This window comes from Musa acuminata, chromosome BXJ2-5 (assembly GCF_036884655.1).
Source record: "Musa acuminata AAA Group cultivar baxijiao chromosome BXJ2-5, Cavendish_Baxijiao_AAA, whole genome shotgun sequence".
Lineage (NCBI taxonomy): Eukaryota > Viridiplantae > Streptophyta > Magnoliopsida > Zingiberales > Musaceae > Musa > Musa acuminata.
Genome location: NC_088342.1, coordinates 8791086 through 8808371, shown reverse-complemented (window position 1 = coordinate 8808371; position 17286 = coordinate 8791086). Strand labels below are relative to the sequence as shown.

Genomic DNA, 17286 nt, shown 5'->3' with positions numbered 1-17286 from the left:
AAAGAAAAAATATGGGTGCATAGTTTACGAGATTATCTTCATTTTTTTTCTTTAAATTTCTATTGATATATACTTAAACTTTGTTGTCATAATCTATGCATGCATATTATTAAGGATTTTTTTAAATATATATATTTTTTCATTAATTCTCAGTTAACATCCTCTTTTTCATTTATTCTCATAAAATACTTTTTTATTAAAATACATCGTTATCTGTAGGTTATTTTTGTCTCTGTCATCGTCTCCCCTCCCACTTTCTTCCATTCTCGTTTTTTTTTTTCTTTTTTCTTTTATTATCATCTATAAAAACTTGTGAGTGCTAGTTAAGGACTTTAATATTGCCTAGTAGTACATTAACATTATTATTGTCAATGCATTTGTCTCTAATTGGATTCTTTATTGCTATCCCTTTGTCAAGGTCGATGATGGAAATGATATAATGAAAGGGGGATTTAGTAACATCGTTCTCCTCATTTGTCGCACCTTTGTCTAGTCACTTCTTCTGTCTCTCATTTATAGTTGTTATAGAAATAAGGGATTATAAATATGTGTGAGGATACGAGTATCTCTGACTTCGTTATGCCGACAAATAGCAACATTTATGATGGGTGATAGTGAAACACTTGTGATCAAATCTCGAGAATTGTAAGTAGATAATTGTGAGATGTTGGAGAGGAGTGGAGGTTGAGAACAACAACGATGACTTCAAGGTTGGCTTATGCAACTAGATCATCATCGATTACTCTATCAAGAGGTTACTCACCTCAATCTTCAATACAGAGACAAACAAGGGATGAAAGCAACAAATAAAAATGATAATTGAAACGATGGATAAGGGCACAACAACAATGACAAACAAGGACCGAAGACTACGAGTGATGATGATGAGAGACAATGGTCAATTGGGGCAAAGGCCAAGGGTAATATATTTATAGGAAAAAAAAAGATGCGAATAAATAAAAAATGGATTCTAACTAAAAAGATTTATGAATATAAAAGTTTTATTTGAATAATTTATCCTATTATATATTAATATGCTTATAACTAAAATAGAAAGGATCATAATTACGCATATTGCATCATATCCATTAGAATGAATGCCGAATCCAAAGTCCGTGGAATCAAACGCAGCTGCTCAACTACATGTGAGAGAGAAGGCTTCGTTTTAGAACCAAAACGAAATGCATGGCCATATCCCCACACACGGAGGAAGAGCTTCTCCATCCGTAAACTAATGGGCCACCCGTGCACATACAGCCATTCCAATGGCTTTCTCCGATACTATATCTAATCTACTCTCTGTTGCAGTGTTGTCTTCCCCTACTTTAGCTTGTCAACTCCTACCAGCGAATCTTTCTCAAGGAATCCAATGTTCACCTCTGCATCACAAGTACTAATCCTATGTTTATCCCTGCACGTCAAGTACTGCACCTCACATTGTGAACATGTAGATTCTTCATCCTTGCGATCTATTTTTACCTCCAACATCTCACAAACTTTGGCCCTACTATGAACAAACAAAAAGAGCCAATGTGATCTGCCTTCCTTTTCCTTTTGACCTTTTAAAAATAATATTTAAGAGGGATGAAATTACTCATTTAGGATATGATGAATTATATTTGAGTACTATGAACAAACAAAAAGAGCCAATGTGATCTGCCTTCCTTTTCTTTTTGACCTTTTAAAAATAATATTTAAGAGGGATGAAATTACTCATTTAGGATATGATGAATTATATTTGAGTACATTAGTATTAATATTGATAAGAGTAAATTCATTATTTCTCAACTTGACACATGGACATCAATATCGTATAAAATAATAATATGTTATGTCAAGTCGATCATTTCAATCATCATCCTGACATTAATATCATATAAAATAATAATATGCTATGTCAAGTCGATCATTTCAATCATGACGTAGAATATTTTTTTCGAATCATCTTTAGTTTAAAGAATATTTTCACAATTATAATATCTTGATTATAAATAATATGTTCTTTCTCTCTTCTTTTATCTTTGAACTCTCGTATTATTTCAAATCCTCACTACTTTATGTATTAGATGGATTGAATTAGGAATATTCGATGTCGACGTCAACTTCTAATGGAGACACCTTGAGAGCTTAAAGATCTCGACATGTTATGAGTTCCACTCAAGAGTATGGAGACCTCAATAAGTTATAAGTTTTACCTCAACACTTTTACATCATTTCAATAATTCGACTCTCATATGATAATTTGGTTCTTCTTGTATATATTATCATCGACTTAAACACCATCGTAAGAAATTATTGACTTTGCAACACATTGATTCATCATCAAAAACTAAATTAAACTGAGACTTGAGAGGTAATAGTTTGTTTACCTACATTTTAATTCCTAATTGATGAGGGACTAATATGGTATCCTTGAGAAGTCTAATTAAATATTTAATAAGACGAATCCATATTATACTATCTATTATTGACTTTAGCTCATCAAACTTTTATATTTGAGAAAATAATCTATCGATTATTATAAGATTATTTAATTTTTGATCAATCACTCAAAAAAATTATATTTTTAAGAGTTAGACTAAGATCTTATAAGAATCAGTAACCCTCCTCAAGACTAAAACAACATTATGAAATCTAAAAGCTAAGAAACTTATGGGTGTAGCTTATAAGATGTGTTTTATGTCAAATATCGAGACAAACAAAACATCCTTTAATTATCTTTTCCTTTTAGATGATTTCTCCACCCACCACTGCCTCACTGCATCTCTCCATCTCCACCAAATAAATGATCCAAACAAGAAAATTTAATTGAACAGTCTTTCTTCACATACGAAGGAAAGCAGACGTTACAGAACGTCCAAAAGAACTCACAGTGGGATTTTCCCGCCCATTTCAAAAGCAGCATCGCTCGCTCCATCTTCCCGCCAAAAAAAAAATCCACCGAGCGAAGTGTGATCTCCCACGTGGGAATCCGACAAAGCGCCGCAATTGGAACGCCCACCCCTGCACGTGACAAAAAAATTCCCACCCTTGCCGGTACCGGTGGCGTGGGGGCTGCAAGCAACCAACGATTCACGTCACGAATCTTCAACTCTCCGGGCACGAGTCCCATCGCCAGTCCCCCCGATCGCCTCGGCCGCTGCCACCCGTACACTAATGTGGCCCCGCGCCCGCTACCCACTGCCTGGATTCCCTCGCCAATTCATCGCCGATCAATACATACCTCGATTCGCCAAAACATATATATATATATATATATATATATATATATATATAACGCTTCTAAACCAGTAACGACTCAAGTTACGACGATGGTGTATCATTTCCTATCGCCAATTTTCATAAATCAAATGCTATTTTCCCTTTATTTCTTAATTTTGTATAAATGATAACTACTGTGATTTCATCTTGAACACAAAAGATATATTAAGAGCTCATATATAGTTCCACATGTACACTGAGCAAAGTCAAAAAAATGTTTCTTTTGCTTTAGGACAAGGTACTCGGCAAGTCAAAAGCCATGAGAAATCCAAATCTTGTGTCATCATTCAGCAAACGGGTGCAACTTCCTTCAGCTTTAGGTTCTCTCTCGAGGAACAAGCGAGGGAAAGAAACTTTCTCTATCTTTATCCACTGTTCCTTCTCTTCCTGTTGCACTTCTCCTTTGAAAAGAAATTTGAGCATGCCTGCTTTTGATTGTTGCAGCGTAGTTTCATGTGAACAATGAGCAGCTTCAACAGGAAAGCTCCATGAGAAAGCACTCCGTTTCCCTGAAACACAACCCCATCTTTTCCTTCCCACCATGACCACACAAAAGATTACCGCAGCAAGGAATCATCTTTATCCGGCTGGAGATCATGTATCATGATGAAAAAAGAGTGGCTTTTGGCACAAAGATTGAGCCTTCCTTTTTTCGATGTGGCTTCTGTGACCTTTGGTCCTCCAGTTTTGTTCTCTCTAGCTTTCAGCAAACACAAGGGGATGTTGTTCATGATCTTGAATGTGTATCCGATGTGCTTTGCATTGTAGCCCAACCATCTTGTGCTTCCAGCTACAGTTCATCAAACTCTCTAACCTGCATGAACAGTTCCATCTTGGAACCAAATTGCTGCAGAACAGTTCCATCTTGGAACCATCTTGTGCTTCCACCTAGTTCTTTAGCTTCTACCACTTCCAAGCTTCGCTGTTTCCAATCACATTGCTGCAGAATACGATCGTGCTGTTGAGAAGCACGGAAGGAATCTCCAGGCGAGCACCGTGCAAAGGACTCTCTAGGGTGGAGAGGTGGTCATCCCATCCTACCGCAGGCTGAAGAGGTGGAGGCCATCTGGTCCCAGAGATGGAGTAGTAGGCTATCAGTTCATGAACAGAACCAGATAAATTACAGTTCATGCGTGGCGGTACTTTGGGAGACACAGAATACATTTTTATGGGGAAAAGATCTCCAGTTCATGCAGGATCTCATTGTGGCGGGTACTGTATTGTGTTGCGTTCTTCCCTGTGACAGCAGTAGCGTAGCCCACTGTTTCCGGGCTTTTATGCTGATTCCTGCGTCAAGGCATAAGAGATGTGGGCGTTGATTTTGATGGCTCAATGCCATGGTTTTCGAAGAGCTTTGGATTCACGTGCATGGAAAGAATCTATCAGGATCCGATCAGCATTAAACCCAAATCTAGAAGGACGTCCCAAATAAATCCTTTTTTCCCCCTGACATGTTTATGTACACCTGTTTACCACGTAACTTTCCAAATGGAAATAATACTATTGGAGAGGAGTTTGCACAAGATGAAAGATCAAATCTCATCCTCCCTCAAAGAAAGAGAAGCTCTCCTGTCTATGGAAATCCTTGTCTAATGTAGAACTAGTAGCTTTAATCTCTTCTTTTTGCATGACAGAACCATTTAGTTTTTTGGGGTAAAGTACTTCGAATAGCGAGGATATATATATATATATATATATATATATATATATATATATATATATATATATATATATATATATATATATATATATATATATATATATCGCTCTAAATATTTAAAAAAATTCTTGTATCCAATTAATAAACACAAACCATTACTGAATTAAAACTATAAAAACTAATAAATATTTTATTGTTTTCGCATATTATTTGACCTCTAATGTTTCTATAATATTTTCTAAGATGATATTATGATTCTATTTGGGTTTCAATGTCATTATGCTGACCGTCGTCTAATAGAGGTTAATTATAATGATGTAGTTCTACGCGCGGGCCCAAAAACGTGGGCATCCGGACCAGATAACCCGGTCCACGGACCCGTTTTTCGTCTCCGGAAGCTTCCGCCGTGCTTCCATTAGCTGGCTGCCACGACTCCCGCACCGATTGGGTAGGTTTGAAGAACTTTCGTCCACCGCAACCATGTGCTCTAATCTCCTCGCACAAGATCCTGATGAAAGAACCGGTGCAAGGGGCTGCGAAGGCTGCTGCGTCGTCCAGAAATTCAATCATCGCCGTTGGTATTTCTCTGGGTATTCTATTTGCTTACATGGCAATCATCCAGATGCATTGCAATGTTTCTTCCTACAATGACTCCGTATAGAATCTTGACTCGATCGCTTTCCCAGTCGAGAGGGCTGGGCCTTTAAAAGGCCTTGCCTCGCATCTACTTGCTGCTTTCCTCTTCGTGCCTCGATCTCCCTTTCTCGCAGGTATTCTCTTCTCTCGCGACATACTGTTAGATCCATTTCTCCTCCGATTGCTGTCTGGAATGATCCGATCTTATGATTGCGATCCTATCGGGGCTAGTTTGAGATTCGTTCTCGTTCTGTGTGATCTCTTTCTTCGTGCACAACGAATTTTCAGGTTTAGAATACGAAGTCGAGATCTTTTTTGCCTTTTCTGTTTTGGGTTTGTGGAATCCGTTTCGATTAATTTATTTTTCGTGCAAGTTTTCGTGTAACTTTAGGAATTGTTGTTGATATCCTAAGAGAAACTATTAACCTAGATTAGGCAGTCATGGATAAATAATTTCTATTTATTCAGTTAATGTTGGTTCTCTCAGGTTTTCTTGAGTTGAAGCTTCGAGCAAGGATCTTTGGAATTTTAGGAAGATGGCAGAGGTAGCAACTAGATGCAGATTCGTGTGATAAAGTTATTTATATTCTTGATCGATTTTGTTGAAGTTTGTTGCTTTTGCCGCAGGATGGGTACAAGGTCAAGTTACATGTGTACGACCTAAGCCAAGGACTTGCTCGGCAGCTTTCAATGACATTTTTGGGAAAGGTTATCGAAGCCATATGGTAAGCTTCTTGCTCTCTCATTCATTTGCCAAAATCTTGTTTAGAAAGAACGGTGCAGCTGTTAGATCACGATTCACGAGGAGTGCATTCTTTCAGAACCTTTTGTGGAAATTTAGTTTGAGGCTTTTGACGGCAAATTAAAATGGTTGAGAATATTGCATTTAGGGCTGAGTGTTCATTTAGTGGGCGGTTTGATCTGCCAATCAAAGCTCGTGCATGACTAAGTCTTCTGTACTAATTTGAGTTTGCATTGGAGATATTCACTGTAAATAAAAACTATCATAGGAAAGTCTGGGTCTATCTTGCATAGTAGTATCGTTATTAGGGCATATGCAAAGTTTTTAGTGAAAATCAGATCTACAATGTGGGCATGTTAAGACTGTGTTTGATTAACTTGTTGGACCAAACCATTTATCAAATTGAAGACTGCAATAGGTTTCTGGTCTGATTTCTTGTCGACTTACTGAGTGTTCTGTATAGGCTTCTGACACCTAATTCACTGCTTAGGGCTCAGAACCATGGTTCGTCAGCTCTTTCTGATGATCTTGATGGATTCACTTGTTAATACTAGAAATTTGTTTCTTTGTGTTGTTCAACATTTGGACAAATAACTCAGGTTTTTGGTTGCATATCTCCTTAGAATTTGTAGATAGAGTAGTACGAGGCTATAGAACAGGATGTACTATAGAAATATGCTATATGTATGAAAATTTTAGATATTTATAATTACTTTTCTCTCTACTTTTCACTTAACTCTATAAGGGATGGAAGGGAAAGAGGGTGATATTATTGTGGTGGGTTTTCCTCTGAAGCATTTTGTGGTCATGTAGGTGGGTAATTCAAGTATTATAGAAAATCCAAATAAAATTGAAGATTTGAAGCTGGATAGATTATTGGAAGGAAAAAAAAACAGTGCACATTGTGTTCCACTCTAATGGTGTTTTTACAATGACATTTGACAGCATGTGGTTCATGATGATCGATGATCTAAAACATGCAACATTTACATACTGAAAGTTGATTATTATATTATTCTTCTTTAAAGAATAAAAGTATCCAAAATAGAATACTTATACTTCGCTTTGGTTTAAACTTTATTTTTTTGAGTTTTGAAATAATGAATACCGATTGGTACTGTCTTTATTGGTCCACCAAGGATTTATTTTTTTCCTAGTTGGATTAGTAATGACATGTCTTTCATCGAAGATTTAATGACAACATGTTGATATAATACTTTTGCAAAGGATGAAATGAATACATCAAAGGCAAACTCCAAGGGCTTGGTGCTGTCTACTTGAAACTTCTCTAGGTTTTACATCTGGTTGATGCACCTGATCTATGGCATTGTGACTTTTGCACATCCTTAACTAAGAAATATCCAATTATTAGAAGCATGGGGCTATTCCAGATTGAACTAAGTAGCTGACTTCAATTTGGTCGGGCGATTCAGAAGTCTATTCTGCAAATTGATCACTTATTTTCTTTAGTCATTTGCTTGGTTAGGTTTGATCTTTTTCTTTTTTTATTTTTGATAGCCCTAGATATAATTATAGAAGTTCATGGCAGGTTCAATTTCATCATATCTATCAAGTCAGCTTAATTGTGATGTTCTAGGGTTGAGTAGAAAACAATCTGACGAGAGTGCAAATCAATTTGTCTCTAGAATTCCTGATTGTTGAAGATTGGGTTCAATAGCTATACTCTTTACTGGTATAGTGGGTGTTATGGTAATTCTTATGCAAGAATGTTTTAAGAATTTTCAGGGCTAAACTTGTCTTTGCAAAGCTCTATGCAAAGCAAGTGTTAGAATAACATGTTGAACAAATTCTCAGTCTTCAAATTGCATATATGTAAAGGCAGCTGCGCTATATTGATGAGGTCAAAGCTTGCAATGTTTACAAGAAGGTGCACCTAATAATACTGAGGGGGTTATAGTTACTGTAATTGTTGTTTTATTGGAAATTCGTTGATCAAGTAAATCTGGGGATTAGATTTAATGAAATTTGCAGTTTTATTAGATATTTATTGATAAAGTCAATTTGGGGACTAGATTTATTGGAAATTAATTGAAGTGGTTCTGTTGAAATCTGGCTTACAAATATACTTGAGATCTCTGCCTCATTATAATGCAATCATATTCACTCAACCTTCCATCTTGCAATGTGAGATATGACAGGCACACTGGTTTGGTAGTCTATGAAAAAGAATACTATTTCTCAGGAGGCATTCAACAAGACCCAGCTGGAAAGACTCCCTATGGAACTCCAATTCGAGTTGTGGAATTGGGGGTGACACATGTTCCTGAGGAAGTCTTTGAGGAGTACTTGCAAGAGATCAGCGAACGCTACACAGCTGAGACTTACAACCTTCTCAGTCATAACTGCAACAACTTCAGCAATGAGGTGGCACAATTCCTTGTTAGCACCACAATTCCAGACTACATCCTTCAGCTTCCAAATGAAGTCATGAGCAGTCCCATGGGAGCACTTATACGTAAGATATCACATCTTTACTTTTTTTATTCTTTTATATCTAAGCTTATCCTGTACTATGGGCTGGTCTTTTGCCATCCTGAAAGTCCCAAAATAAATCTTTAATAGAAAACAAGCAGCTTGGCTAGTGCCATACTGATAGAAAACAAGAGCGATGATAACATTTTCATTTCAGGCTAACCGAGCATTGAGCCTATGAATAATATCTAGTGGTCTATATGGAACTGAATAGTTTCTATCTGACAGTGACTTAGTGTCACGGACTTAGCTGATTTTGCCTAAGTCGTCCGGCACCCTTGCGTGTCCGTCCGCAAAGGTCAGCCTCCCCGAAACGTCCTATTGTCCCTTAGGACCAACAAAAGAGAGAACGAGTTAGAGAGAACGCCTCAATCGGGATCCACAAGTAAACATCTCCGAAAAACACTTCATAGACAATGCAAATTACAAACAGACATTACAAGCTCTGAACCATTGCACAACAAAGGGTAAAATGATCCATTATAGATCGAAAATCTCTCGCATGTGTCCACATGACACAACTTTTATTTACAAGCCTAAAGAGGCCACCAACCCAACTAAAATGGGACTATCAAGCCTTTGGCCGTCCCCTTACATGTTGTACAAGACATGAACATACCAAAAGACACGGACATACATAAGCATTACATCAAACATTCTGTTTAGAAGTTTGTCCGTGACATTAGGGTGGCTGCAACCTCCATAGAAACCCCTTTTAACTTCACAGCTTTCTTGCTCAGAGAAATTACTCTCTATTAGTTTCAACTGTGTCTTTTATGTTATTATTTAAAAGGTGATTTATGATCAGATAAACACGTTGATTTGCAGTTCCCATGATTCAGCGGCTGGAAACAACTTTAAAGTCGGGTGCCGTACCTCAAGCTCCTCAATTCAATCCTGTATCCATGACCCAAACAATTGCTCCAACCAGCGTTTCTTCAAGCCCAACCATGAGAGATGCCTCTGCAGAATCCGGTGGCAATAACGCTGATTCCGGGAGTTCACGAGCAAAGGTTGTGGGTGATGCAAATTCAACTCCACCTGCAGTGAAACTTGCAACGGTAAGCGAAGAGAAGCAACCCCAGGTGGCTGAAGACCCTCTCGGTGACGCTCGCAACAAGGTGCAGGAAGAGATCACCAGGGAATTTGCTGCGATCATGGCGACCGGGACGATTCGTGCAAGTGAGGCTGCAGCCCTTGCGACAAGAAGAGTGATGGAAAGGCATGGGCGGTTGAATGTGCCCATGCAGCGAGGATAACACAAAAGGCGAATCGAATGCCATTCTTTCGTAGCAGTTTTTGCTGCTTCGGACATTTTAAACATAACTTGACTACCATATCCCACTATTCATCAATAAATTCAATGTGCTTGCAACGTAAATTGTCCTATTGAGTATGAGAAACTAACACATTGTCGTGCATCTTTATTTCCAGAAAGTTGTATGCTTTCCTAAAGTTTTACATCGGCGGTTGATGGTATTTTTTGCTAAAATAGTTCCTTTAATTTGCAACTTGAACTAGTTGCGTTTAATAGCGGTAAACTTATGGTCCTTCCAAAGCATCTATAAGAGAGCCAAATTTTCCAGTAGTCTGACAAATTCTTTCCTAGTTAGGCTCGTTAGTGGCAATCTCTCAGACATTCAGCTATTGTTTCGCTGGTTATTGGCTTGCTTCATATGTGGGGCTTACAAACTAAAACTGAAAGCGTACAAGCTTTAAAACTATTATTGCTTGATATCGGGGATGTTGATCAGTCCGATTTAATTCAGTCCCAACACGTATCATCTCATGTCGCCTGAGTAAGAATCTCCTACTACACAAAAACTGATGTTGGGATGAGAAGTTAAGAGCGTCCTACTACACAAAAAATTGATGTTGGCATACGTTTAATCCAAGTCAAACATCCAAATAGGCATTCGGAGGTAGAAAGAGAAAGAGAATTCGACCTCGGTAATCATGCTTGCATTAATCTTTGGTAGTTGGTCATTCCCTAATCACAAATCGCAAATGGTAAGAGAAATATTCCTCTGCGTAGAACAGCACTCCACGGTAGGATTGAGCCTGCAACATACCAATGCACCAACGATCCACGATACATCGATTTATTGATGGGTCTCGTGAAGAGGAGGACACGTGATAGAACGACAAGTACCAGACATTCGGACGAGTGACCATGATCTTTAACCGATGGCAGGCACAATGCATATTGAGAACGAAACTGGTACGTACCGTCGGATACAAGCAAATGTCGTCCGGTACAGTTTGATCCGACCAAAGTTGATACACGTATCGGACCACAGACACGCGTCAAACCAAAACTTGTCAGCTTTTTACAGCGTCCTTCCCCAAACCCGAAATGAAACCCCCAACACCCCACATGGTCCTCCTCCTCCTCCTCCATTAAATGGGTGCAGTTACCGTCGGTCCCACCATCCCTTTTCTATCAAAGCAGCGAGAAGGCATGGCGCGTAAATCAACTACTCATCATCCATCTGCACCACTCTTGTATTAAATATGCGTTCTCTTGGTTGGTCTGCTACCTAAATCCATTTACTACATCAACTCGTATTATGTGAAACCAATCATTCACTTATACCTTTAGCGTTTGCTTCGGTACAGTATCTTTCCTCCTGAATCATGAACTCATTTTCAGAACTGCAACAAAGGATCCCTCACTGGTCAAAGGCAGCCGACATGAAGGGCATGCACGCGAGGAAGCACGCACCAAAATGGTTCCTTGGACATGGATACTGGCATCGTGTTCATCAACTTTATTCGTACGAAGAGAGCAGCATGTGGTTGGAGGACGACGTACAGCCGCAGCAGAAGCACGGAGAGAATAGGGTTTCCATCATTCCGAGGCAAATCAATGCGAGCAAACACAGAAAAGAGAGAAGGAATACATGGACTAACAATCCTGCCATTTCCAATGAAACATCACCGAGAAAGTAGACACCGACGAACCCAAACGAGATGGAAACAGTCGAACGTCGTCCTTCATCGGCAAATTCTTATCACTTACCGGCTCGAGGACGATGACATGCAGTCCGTCCCCACGGGATGATCTCCACGTGTCCTTCCTTGTCACATCTGGAGCCACCGAGCCAGTTCCGTGGGGTTGACCACGCCAGGCACGTGGGCCCCGCCCCGCATCAACAAATACGAGGCCTCCTTGTACGTCCCCACCGGCTCGGCCGGGCCCGACTCAGGTGGCCTCTTTCCGGGGTCGGCCCGGTCCGGCCCGAGCCTCTTCCCGAGCAGCGTTCCCCTCGTGAGGAACTCGTGCGCCAGGTAGCCGGCCAGGAGCCGGTTGTCGTCCTTAGCCGGCTCAGCCGAGCTCGCCAGCTGGGGACGGGCAGGGCCGGACGCGTCGCGCTCCTTCCGCTTCCTCAGCGCGCCAAGCGTCCCAGGGCCACGGGCGTGGCTGGTCATCCCAACCCTTCCTGCTCTCGCCACGTCAGCACGCCGAAAGAGAAGAGTAGACCACCCAAAGTGGTCTTTAAATAATAATAAAAGGACGGAACAAAACGAACAGACGTAACGGAAATGTGGAGGGGAAAACAAGCTAGAATAAGAGTCCGGGGGGGGAAGGTGACCAGAGTCCGTCCTCTCACGCCGTTATAACGGCGACCTGACGGAGATCGCCGCCGGGTGACGGAGACGAGGAGCAGCAATTCGAACAATAATAGACACAGACGGAGAGAGGCAGAAGAATCGAGGATTTTGAGGAGGAAGAGTCGATCGCCAGAGGAGCCCTTTATGTAGTAGAGTTCCGCTCACGCAAGCCCCCGAGGCCCCAACAAAATTACCATATTGCCAACGATTCTCACTTGAAAAGACCGAAACATCCTCAACTTCCGATGATCTTATCTGCGATCTAATCATCTTGACCTTGTTGATCCCGGTATAGATTTGGGCGTTTGATTGCCACAATGGGGTTTCCTACACTTGTCGTATTATATTGAATGGGAGGAATCCGATAAAGGTCGAAGCATCCAAACGAGGAGAACCCGAGGGTGGACCAGCAAAATGCGTTCAAGACTTTAGGGCAAAAAGGTCATTGTAGGCGGCAGGAAGGATGGGAGTCTGGGCGGTGGTGGAGGATCGTGGACGGCAGGTGCGGGGGCACCGTACCCCGATGGTGATCCGCTGCGAGATCTACGTCTGCGGTTTCTCCACGTGGCTCACAAGAGACTGTTTAACGGACAAGATGTCTGATGCGGGATTGTACACCGTCCAAGTTTGGCACACGAGAAACACCGGCACTCTGCCCCTTCCCTTTACTTAAATGACACAAGTGCCATGGAAGGATGCAGGCGTCGAGTTATGCGACTCTCCGATTTCGGCGTATACTTGTCATACATATTTTGCCGTTACTTCTCTCACCCACCAACCTTGGACTGTAAAAGAGACGGCCCCACAGATGGGACCCTCTGCAGTAATAATCATAAATAAAGGTTGAGCATAACACGTTCGTGCATTAGGAAAGCCAATCTACGCCGCAATCAGAAGAAAGGAAACGACACATCCATCGATGTGCAGTAGGTAGCAACTGCAACAGTATGGGTTTCAAGAGAGTGTAAAGAGATCATCGCTGCAATCAAAAGGAAGGGGATAAGATCAATGGGAAGAGACTTCTTTACTGGAGCACAACGATGCTATGATTCCCATAGCAAACGTCAGGACAAAGAAGCTTTATGACTCGAACGATAAGTGCCGGTCTATCAAACTTTCAAAGCGCATTTCTTTTGAGATGCCCTTCGAGATGACAGCGGCCACAGTGAGAGCAATGCTCTTTGGATGCCTTAAGCTCCAAGCCCTCGACCTCCAAAGACACAAAAGCTAACACCTTCATAACCGGAAATCAAGTTCTAGCATGCGAATCACGCGAATCATAGAACACGAACGCTGATCGATCGAAACCAAAGAAGAAGCTCAACAATCGCCCAATAAACTAAAACCGTAGAAATTGGCGTACCGATCAAGCGAGAGATCCGTGTTGACCCAACCCATTCGATCTACGACGCAATCCATCAGGATCCGGTAATCGATTCAAGGTTTTGCGGCCGCCGACAAGGATCGAAAGCCTGAGTCGACGAGGAGACGAGGAAGGAAGGGCCGAACAGGGAATTAATTGGCGGTGATGGTGTTCGCGGTCCAGTTTCGGCCTTAAATTACTTGCACGCTATCGAAGCCCATAGGCGAACCCCCAGAACAGATGGTGTCTCTTCGGTTCGATTTCAACACTACAACAGAGCTCAACCCGGTCCAAAATTAGGCTTACGTGACGTGGAATGTTGACCCCAACGCCACATGAGTCCGTGTTTGGTCAAAGAGCTCAACCAGGTCAAACACCGCCTCGATCTAATTTGAAATGTATTGATCCGCCAACCCGGTTCGGATCTGAACCATTGGATGAATGGTTCGGGCATGAGTCGATAAATTGTGACCTGTGGGCGGGTGGGTCGGGTTCGGATCAACATTATAAACCCATTCCAATCTTGATCTAACAGCATAAGCTTCATGTCCTCCTATCTCATGATAATGAAGTGTACCGCTAACAGAATTAATTTGCACCCTACTAACCGATCGATTCCATGTCAATTCATCATTACTGCAATCAAATCATGTCGGCAATTGAGTCGCGACGCATAATAATCAATCAGCCCTGTCACGTGTTGCACACTACCATTATTCTATTGCAACTCTCTTCTTAGCTTCGGCGTTGTTCCAAAGTATTCTGGATGATTCCATCAATCAACCGTGCTTCTTGGTTAGGTTGTCGGGAGTCGGTCCGAACGCCATTCTCATCGCGTATAGTAGCCATGCACACACGAACACAGTGTATGTATTTGATCGTCCGCATACAGAAGTACATCATACACTGTCATCTCATTCGATTTCTCGTAACCGCACATCCTATGCAAACAGGTTCCACTCTTGCCAGAGTGACAGTAGCAGTTCTCTCCTTCACCGATGGTTTGGTGTGGCTACAGTGAGGAGATCGTTCTGTGCAAAGTCTTCTATAGTGAAGTTGCTTGTCATGGCATTTACTCGCTCACGTGATGCTTGCATGGGATTATGACCTATCAGTGAAGCCATATGTGTTGAATAGTGGACATCACAATGGAGCATGTTTGACCACGAGTATCTTAGAATATATATACCACCAAATGCGCTGCATCTTCGCACGCAGCACTACGCTTGGACTCCATGATATCTTACGTAGTTTATTGCACCATGGAGCACCACCAAACAAAGGGCAACTAGCGCAAGGAAGAATGGACCATGTCACGTGAAGCACTGTAGTCGGTCGGCCTTGGCCTTTATAAAAGCCTTGCGACCTCTTGATGTGAAGATGCGGGAAAAAGAAGAAGAAGAGAGAAGAGGAAATTGTCAAGCGACAATGAAGCCTTCCATTCTCGCTTTTGTTCTTCTGATCATCGCCATCTGCAGTGGAGTCGTTGCCGCCGCCGCCAGATCTCCCGCCGAGTTCGTGCGGGAGTCCTGTATGGTCACGCAGTACCCCGCGCTGTGCGAGCAGTGCCTGGTGGCGTACGCGCAAGCGGTCCACCTGAGCAAGCACGAGCTGGCCCGGGCGGCCCTGTCGGTCAGCGCCGACCGGGCCGGGTCCGCCTCCGCCTTCGTGAGACGGATGTCGGCCGGGGGCGGGAAGAGCCTCCGGTCGCGGGAGGCCGGCGCGGTGCGGGACTGCATCGGGACCATGCAGGACAGCGAGGACCGGCTGAGGCGGTCGGTCAGGGAGATGAGGCGGATGGGGCGGCCGCGGAGCCCCCGGTTCGCCTGGCACCTCAGCAACGTCCGGACCTGGGTCAGCGCCTCGCTCACCGACGAGACGACGTGCCTCGACGGCCTCTCCCAGTACGCCAGCCCGGCCGTGCGGGCAGCCATCAGGAAGAAGGTGCTCGAGGTATCCCAGGTCACGAGCAACGCCTTGGCCCTCGTGAACCAACTCAGCCCTAGGAACTGAACCCGGTTCATCTTCTCCTCCTCTTGAAGTCACATAGGAGTCCGTCGTCGTCGTCTTCCCCCAGTCGCATGTTGTCCATAGAATCTATGTATACCCATAACGCAGTGTACGTTGATGACTACAATATATGTGTGTGAAGCAAAGAGTACTGTCCTGTAAAGCATGTAGTTAAGTGTTTCATGGATGTATACTGCTAATGGAAGCTTTGGTGCGGTGATGGCAGTCATGTCTTCGTTTACTGGTCTTCTGACCAGCTTCATCGTCTGTAAAGGAAGACAACCTTCAAAGCAAAGCAAATATATTAGAGTTGGACTGTGATGAGGAGGGAAGCCAACAAAGTCTGACTCTTCCTTCCTCTCCGCTCTTCAACCTTCTTTGGCTACCCTTCACGTCTCTGATGACTTGCTTTGGAATCGTCCATGCCTAACTTTTGCTTCGGATTCCCTCTCCGCGCAAAGTCCACTGATGGGAGAGGGATCCACCCGGAGACAGCCACCGGCAATTACGGCATCGTGTCGCTACATCAAATGCTTGTCATCCACGCATCCGAAGGAGGATGTACTTCAATTTCCAATCAGGTTATTTCCCACCACGAACCTACTGCCCACCAGCGTTGGCCTTTTCCCCACTCTATAGCTCAGATGAGTCGTGTTGCTGCCATGAAAAAGGGTCGGAAGTTGACGCATTGTCTTCGAGTGCCGATATGAAGAAAGGTGTGATCGACATTTACGGTCTAAGCTAGAGGTACCGAGTGAGGAGACAAGGAGGAAACAGAGGTGTTGGGTGCAGGAACGGGGATGGGGAGAGAAAGCATGTGAATGGCAATAGGATCGTCTTTGGAGTAGCATGGGGTGAGAGGAGAGGAGATGGGCCACACACAGAGACTGCCGCAGATGGAGGTGCAACATCAGCGTGGTCCATTGGATTCTCGAGAGGCATAGAGAGGAACATTCACTTTTCCTTTTGATCTTTCGAACTATGTAAGTAACTACATGAAGAAGATTGTATCTCAACATTGTTATTCTTCATTTCAATCACACAGACAGTCTCGTCAGGATTTTTATTTTTATTTTTATTTCACTTTGAGAAATGTTAGAAGAATTTAATTCTTTGATTAATACATCTTTTCCTCAAAATTAGGATGTCAATCTTTAGCATCAAAAACATATTTCTTTCCTATTATAACCAGAGATAGTCTTGTCTGGAACTTAAGATGTCAATATCTTTTGAGGCCATATAATCATTTATCTAAAAAGGATGAATAGAATGCAGGAAGCTCCCATCAATACATAATTTGAGACGGGTCAATATATACAAATTTATCCTTATAAAGAGAAAGACTTCTCATGACTCTAACACTAGTCACTAAGGTTCCAAGGAACGATCTTATTGTTCTACCAATACAATCGAAATTATGACAAGTCCAATAGGCAACATGAAACCTGAGGGATTTGTTGTTAGAAAGAAGCTTAGTAGAACGAGCTGGGAGAGCATTCACCCTAT

The 17286-nt window shown here is 42.3% G+C and overlaps 3 protein-coding genes across 5 annotated transcripts; 2 read left to right on the top strand and 1 right to left on the bottom strand.

Annotated features, from left to right (window-relative positions):
- The first annotated feature begins 5633 nt into the window (after window positions 1-5633).
- On the top strand, window positions 5634-10173 carry LOC103984435 (uncharacterized). 2 transcript variants are annotated; one of them, XM_009401915.2, is made up of 5 exons: window positions 5634-5691; window positions 6045-6102; window positions 6185-6282; window positions 8459-8775; window positions 9621-10173. In XM_009401915.2, the coding sequence occupies exons 2-5, from the start codon at window positions 6094-6096 to the stop codon at window positions 10049-10051; spliced, it is 855 nt and encodes a 284-aa protein (XP_009400190.2). In that variant the 5' UTR covers window positions 5634-5691; window positions 6045-6093; the 3' UTR covers window positions 10052-10173. The 2 variants fall into 2 exon arrangements, with proteins under 2 accessions (XP_009400190.2, XP_064964683.1); XM_065108611.1 differs by lacking the exon at window positions 5634-5691 and adding an exon at window positions 5722-5845.
- Window positions 10174-11625: 1452 nt separating this feature from the next.
- Window positions 11626-12544, bottom strand: LOC103984436 (uncharacterized). Of its 2 annotated transcripts, none has more exons than XM_065108610.1 (2): window positions 12389-12544; window positions 11626-12235 (listed from the first exon to the last, which is right to left on the bottom strand). In XM_065108610.1, exon 2 carries the CDS (start codon window positions 12222-12224, stop codon window positions 11877-11879), a length of 348 nt encoding a protein of 115 aa, XP_064964682.1. In that variant the 5' UTR covers window positions 12225-12235; window positions 12389-12544; the 3' UTR covers window positions 11626-11876. The 2 variants fall into 2 exon arrangements, with proteins under 2 accessions (XP_064964682.1, XP_064964681.1); XM_065108609.1 differs by having other exon boundaries at window positions 12335-12535.
- Window positions 12545-15140: 2596 nt separating this feature from the next.
- Window positions 15141-16009, top strand: LOC103984437 (21 kDa protein). Its single transcript, XM_009401919.3, has one exon. It carries the CDS (start codon window positions 15151-15153, stop codon window positions 15781-15783), a length of 633 nt encoding a protein of 210 aa, XP_009400194.3. The 5' UTR covers window positions 15141-15150; the 3' UTR covers window positions 15784-16009.
- Window positions 16010-17286: the final 1277 nt, after the last annotated feature.

Bases quoted from the DNA above. Each gene is read 5' to 3' on its own strand.
- LOC103984436 (XM_065108610.1), bottom strand. From the start codon at position 12,224: ATGACCAGCCACGCCCGTGGCCCTGGGACGCTTGGCGCGCTGAGGAAG.
- LOC103984435 (XM_009401915.2), top strand. The intron at 6,283-8,458 runs GTAAGCTTCTTG...GAGATATGACAG, and splicing joins AAGGTTATCGAAGCCATATG to GCACACTGGTTTGGTAGTCT. The intron at 8,776-9,620 runs GTAAGATATCAC...GTTGATTTGCAG, and splicing joins TCCCATGGGAGCACTTATAC to TTCCCATGATTCAGCGGCTG.
- LOC103984437 (XM_009401919.3), top strand. From the start codon at position 15,151: ATGCGGGAAAAAGAAGAAGAAGAGAGAAGAGGAAATTGTCAAGCGACA.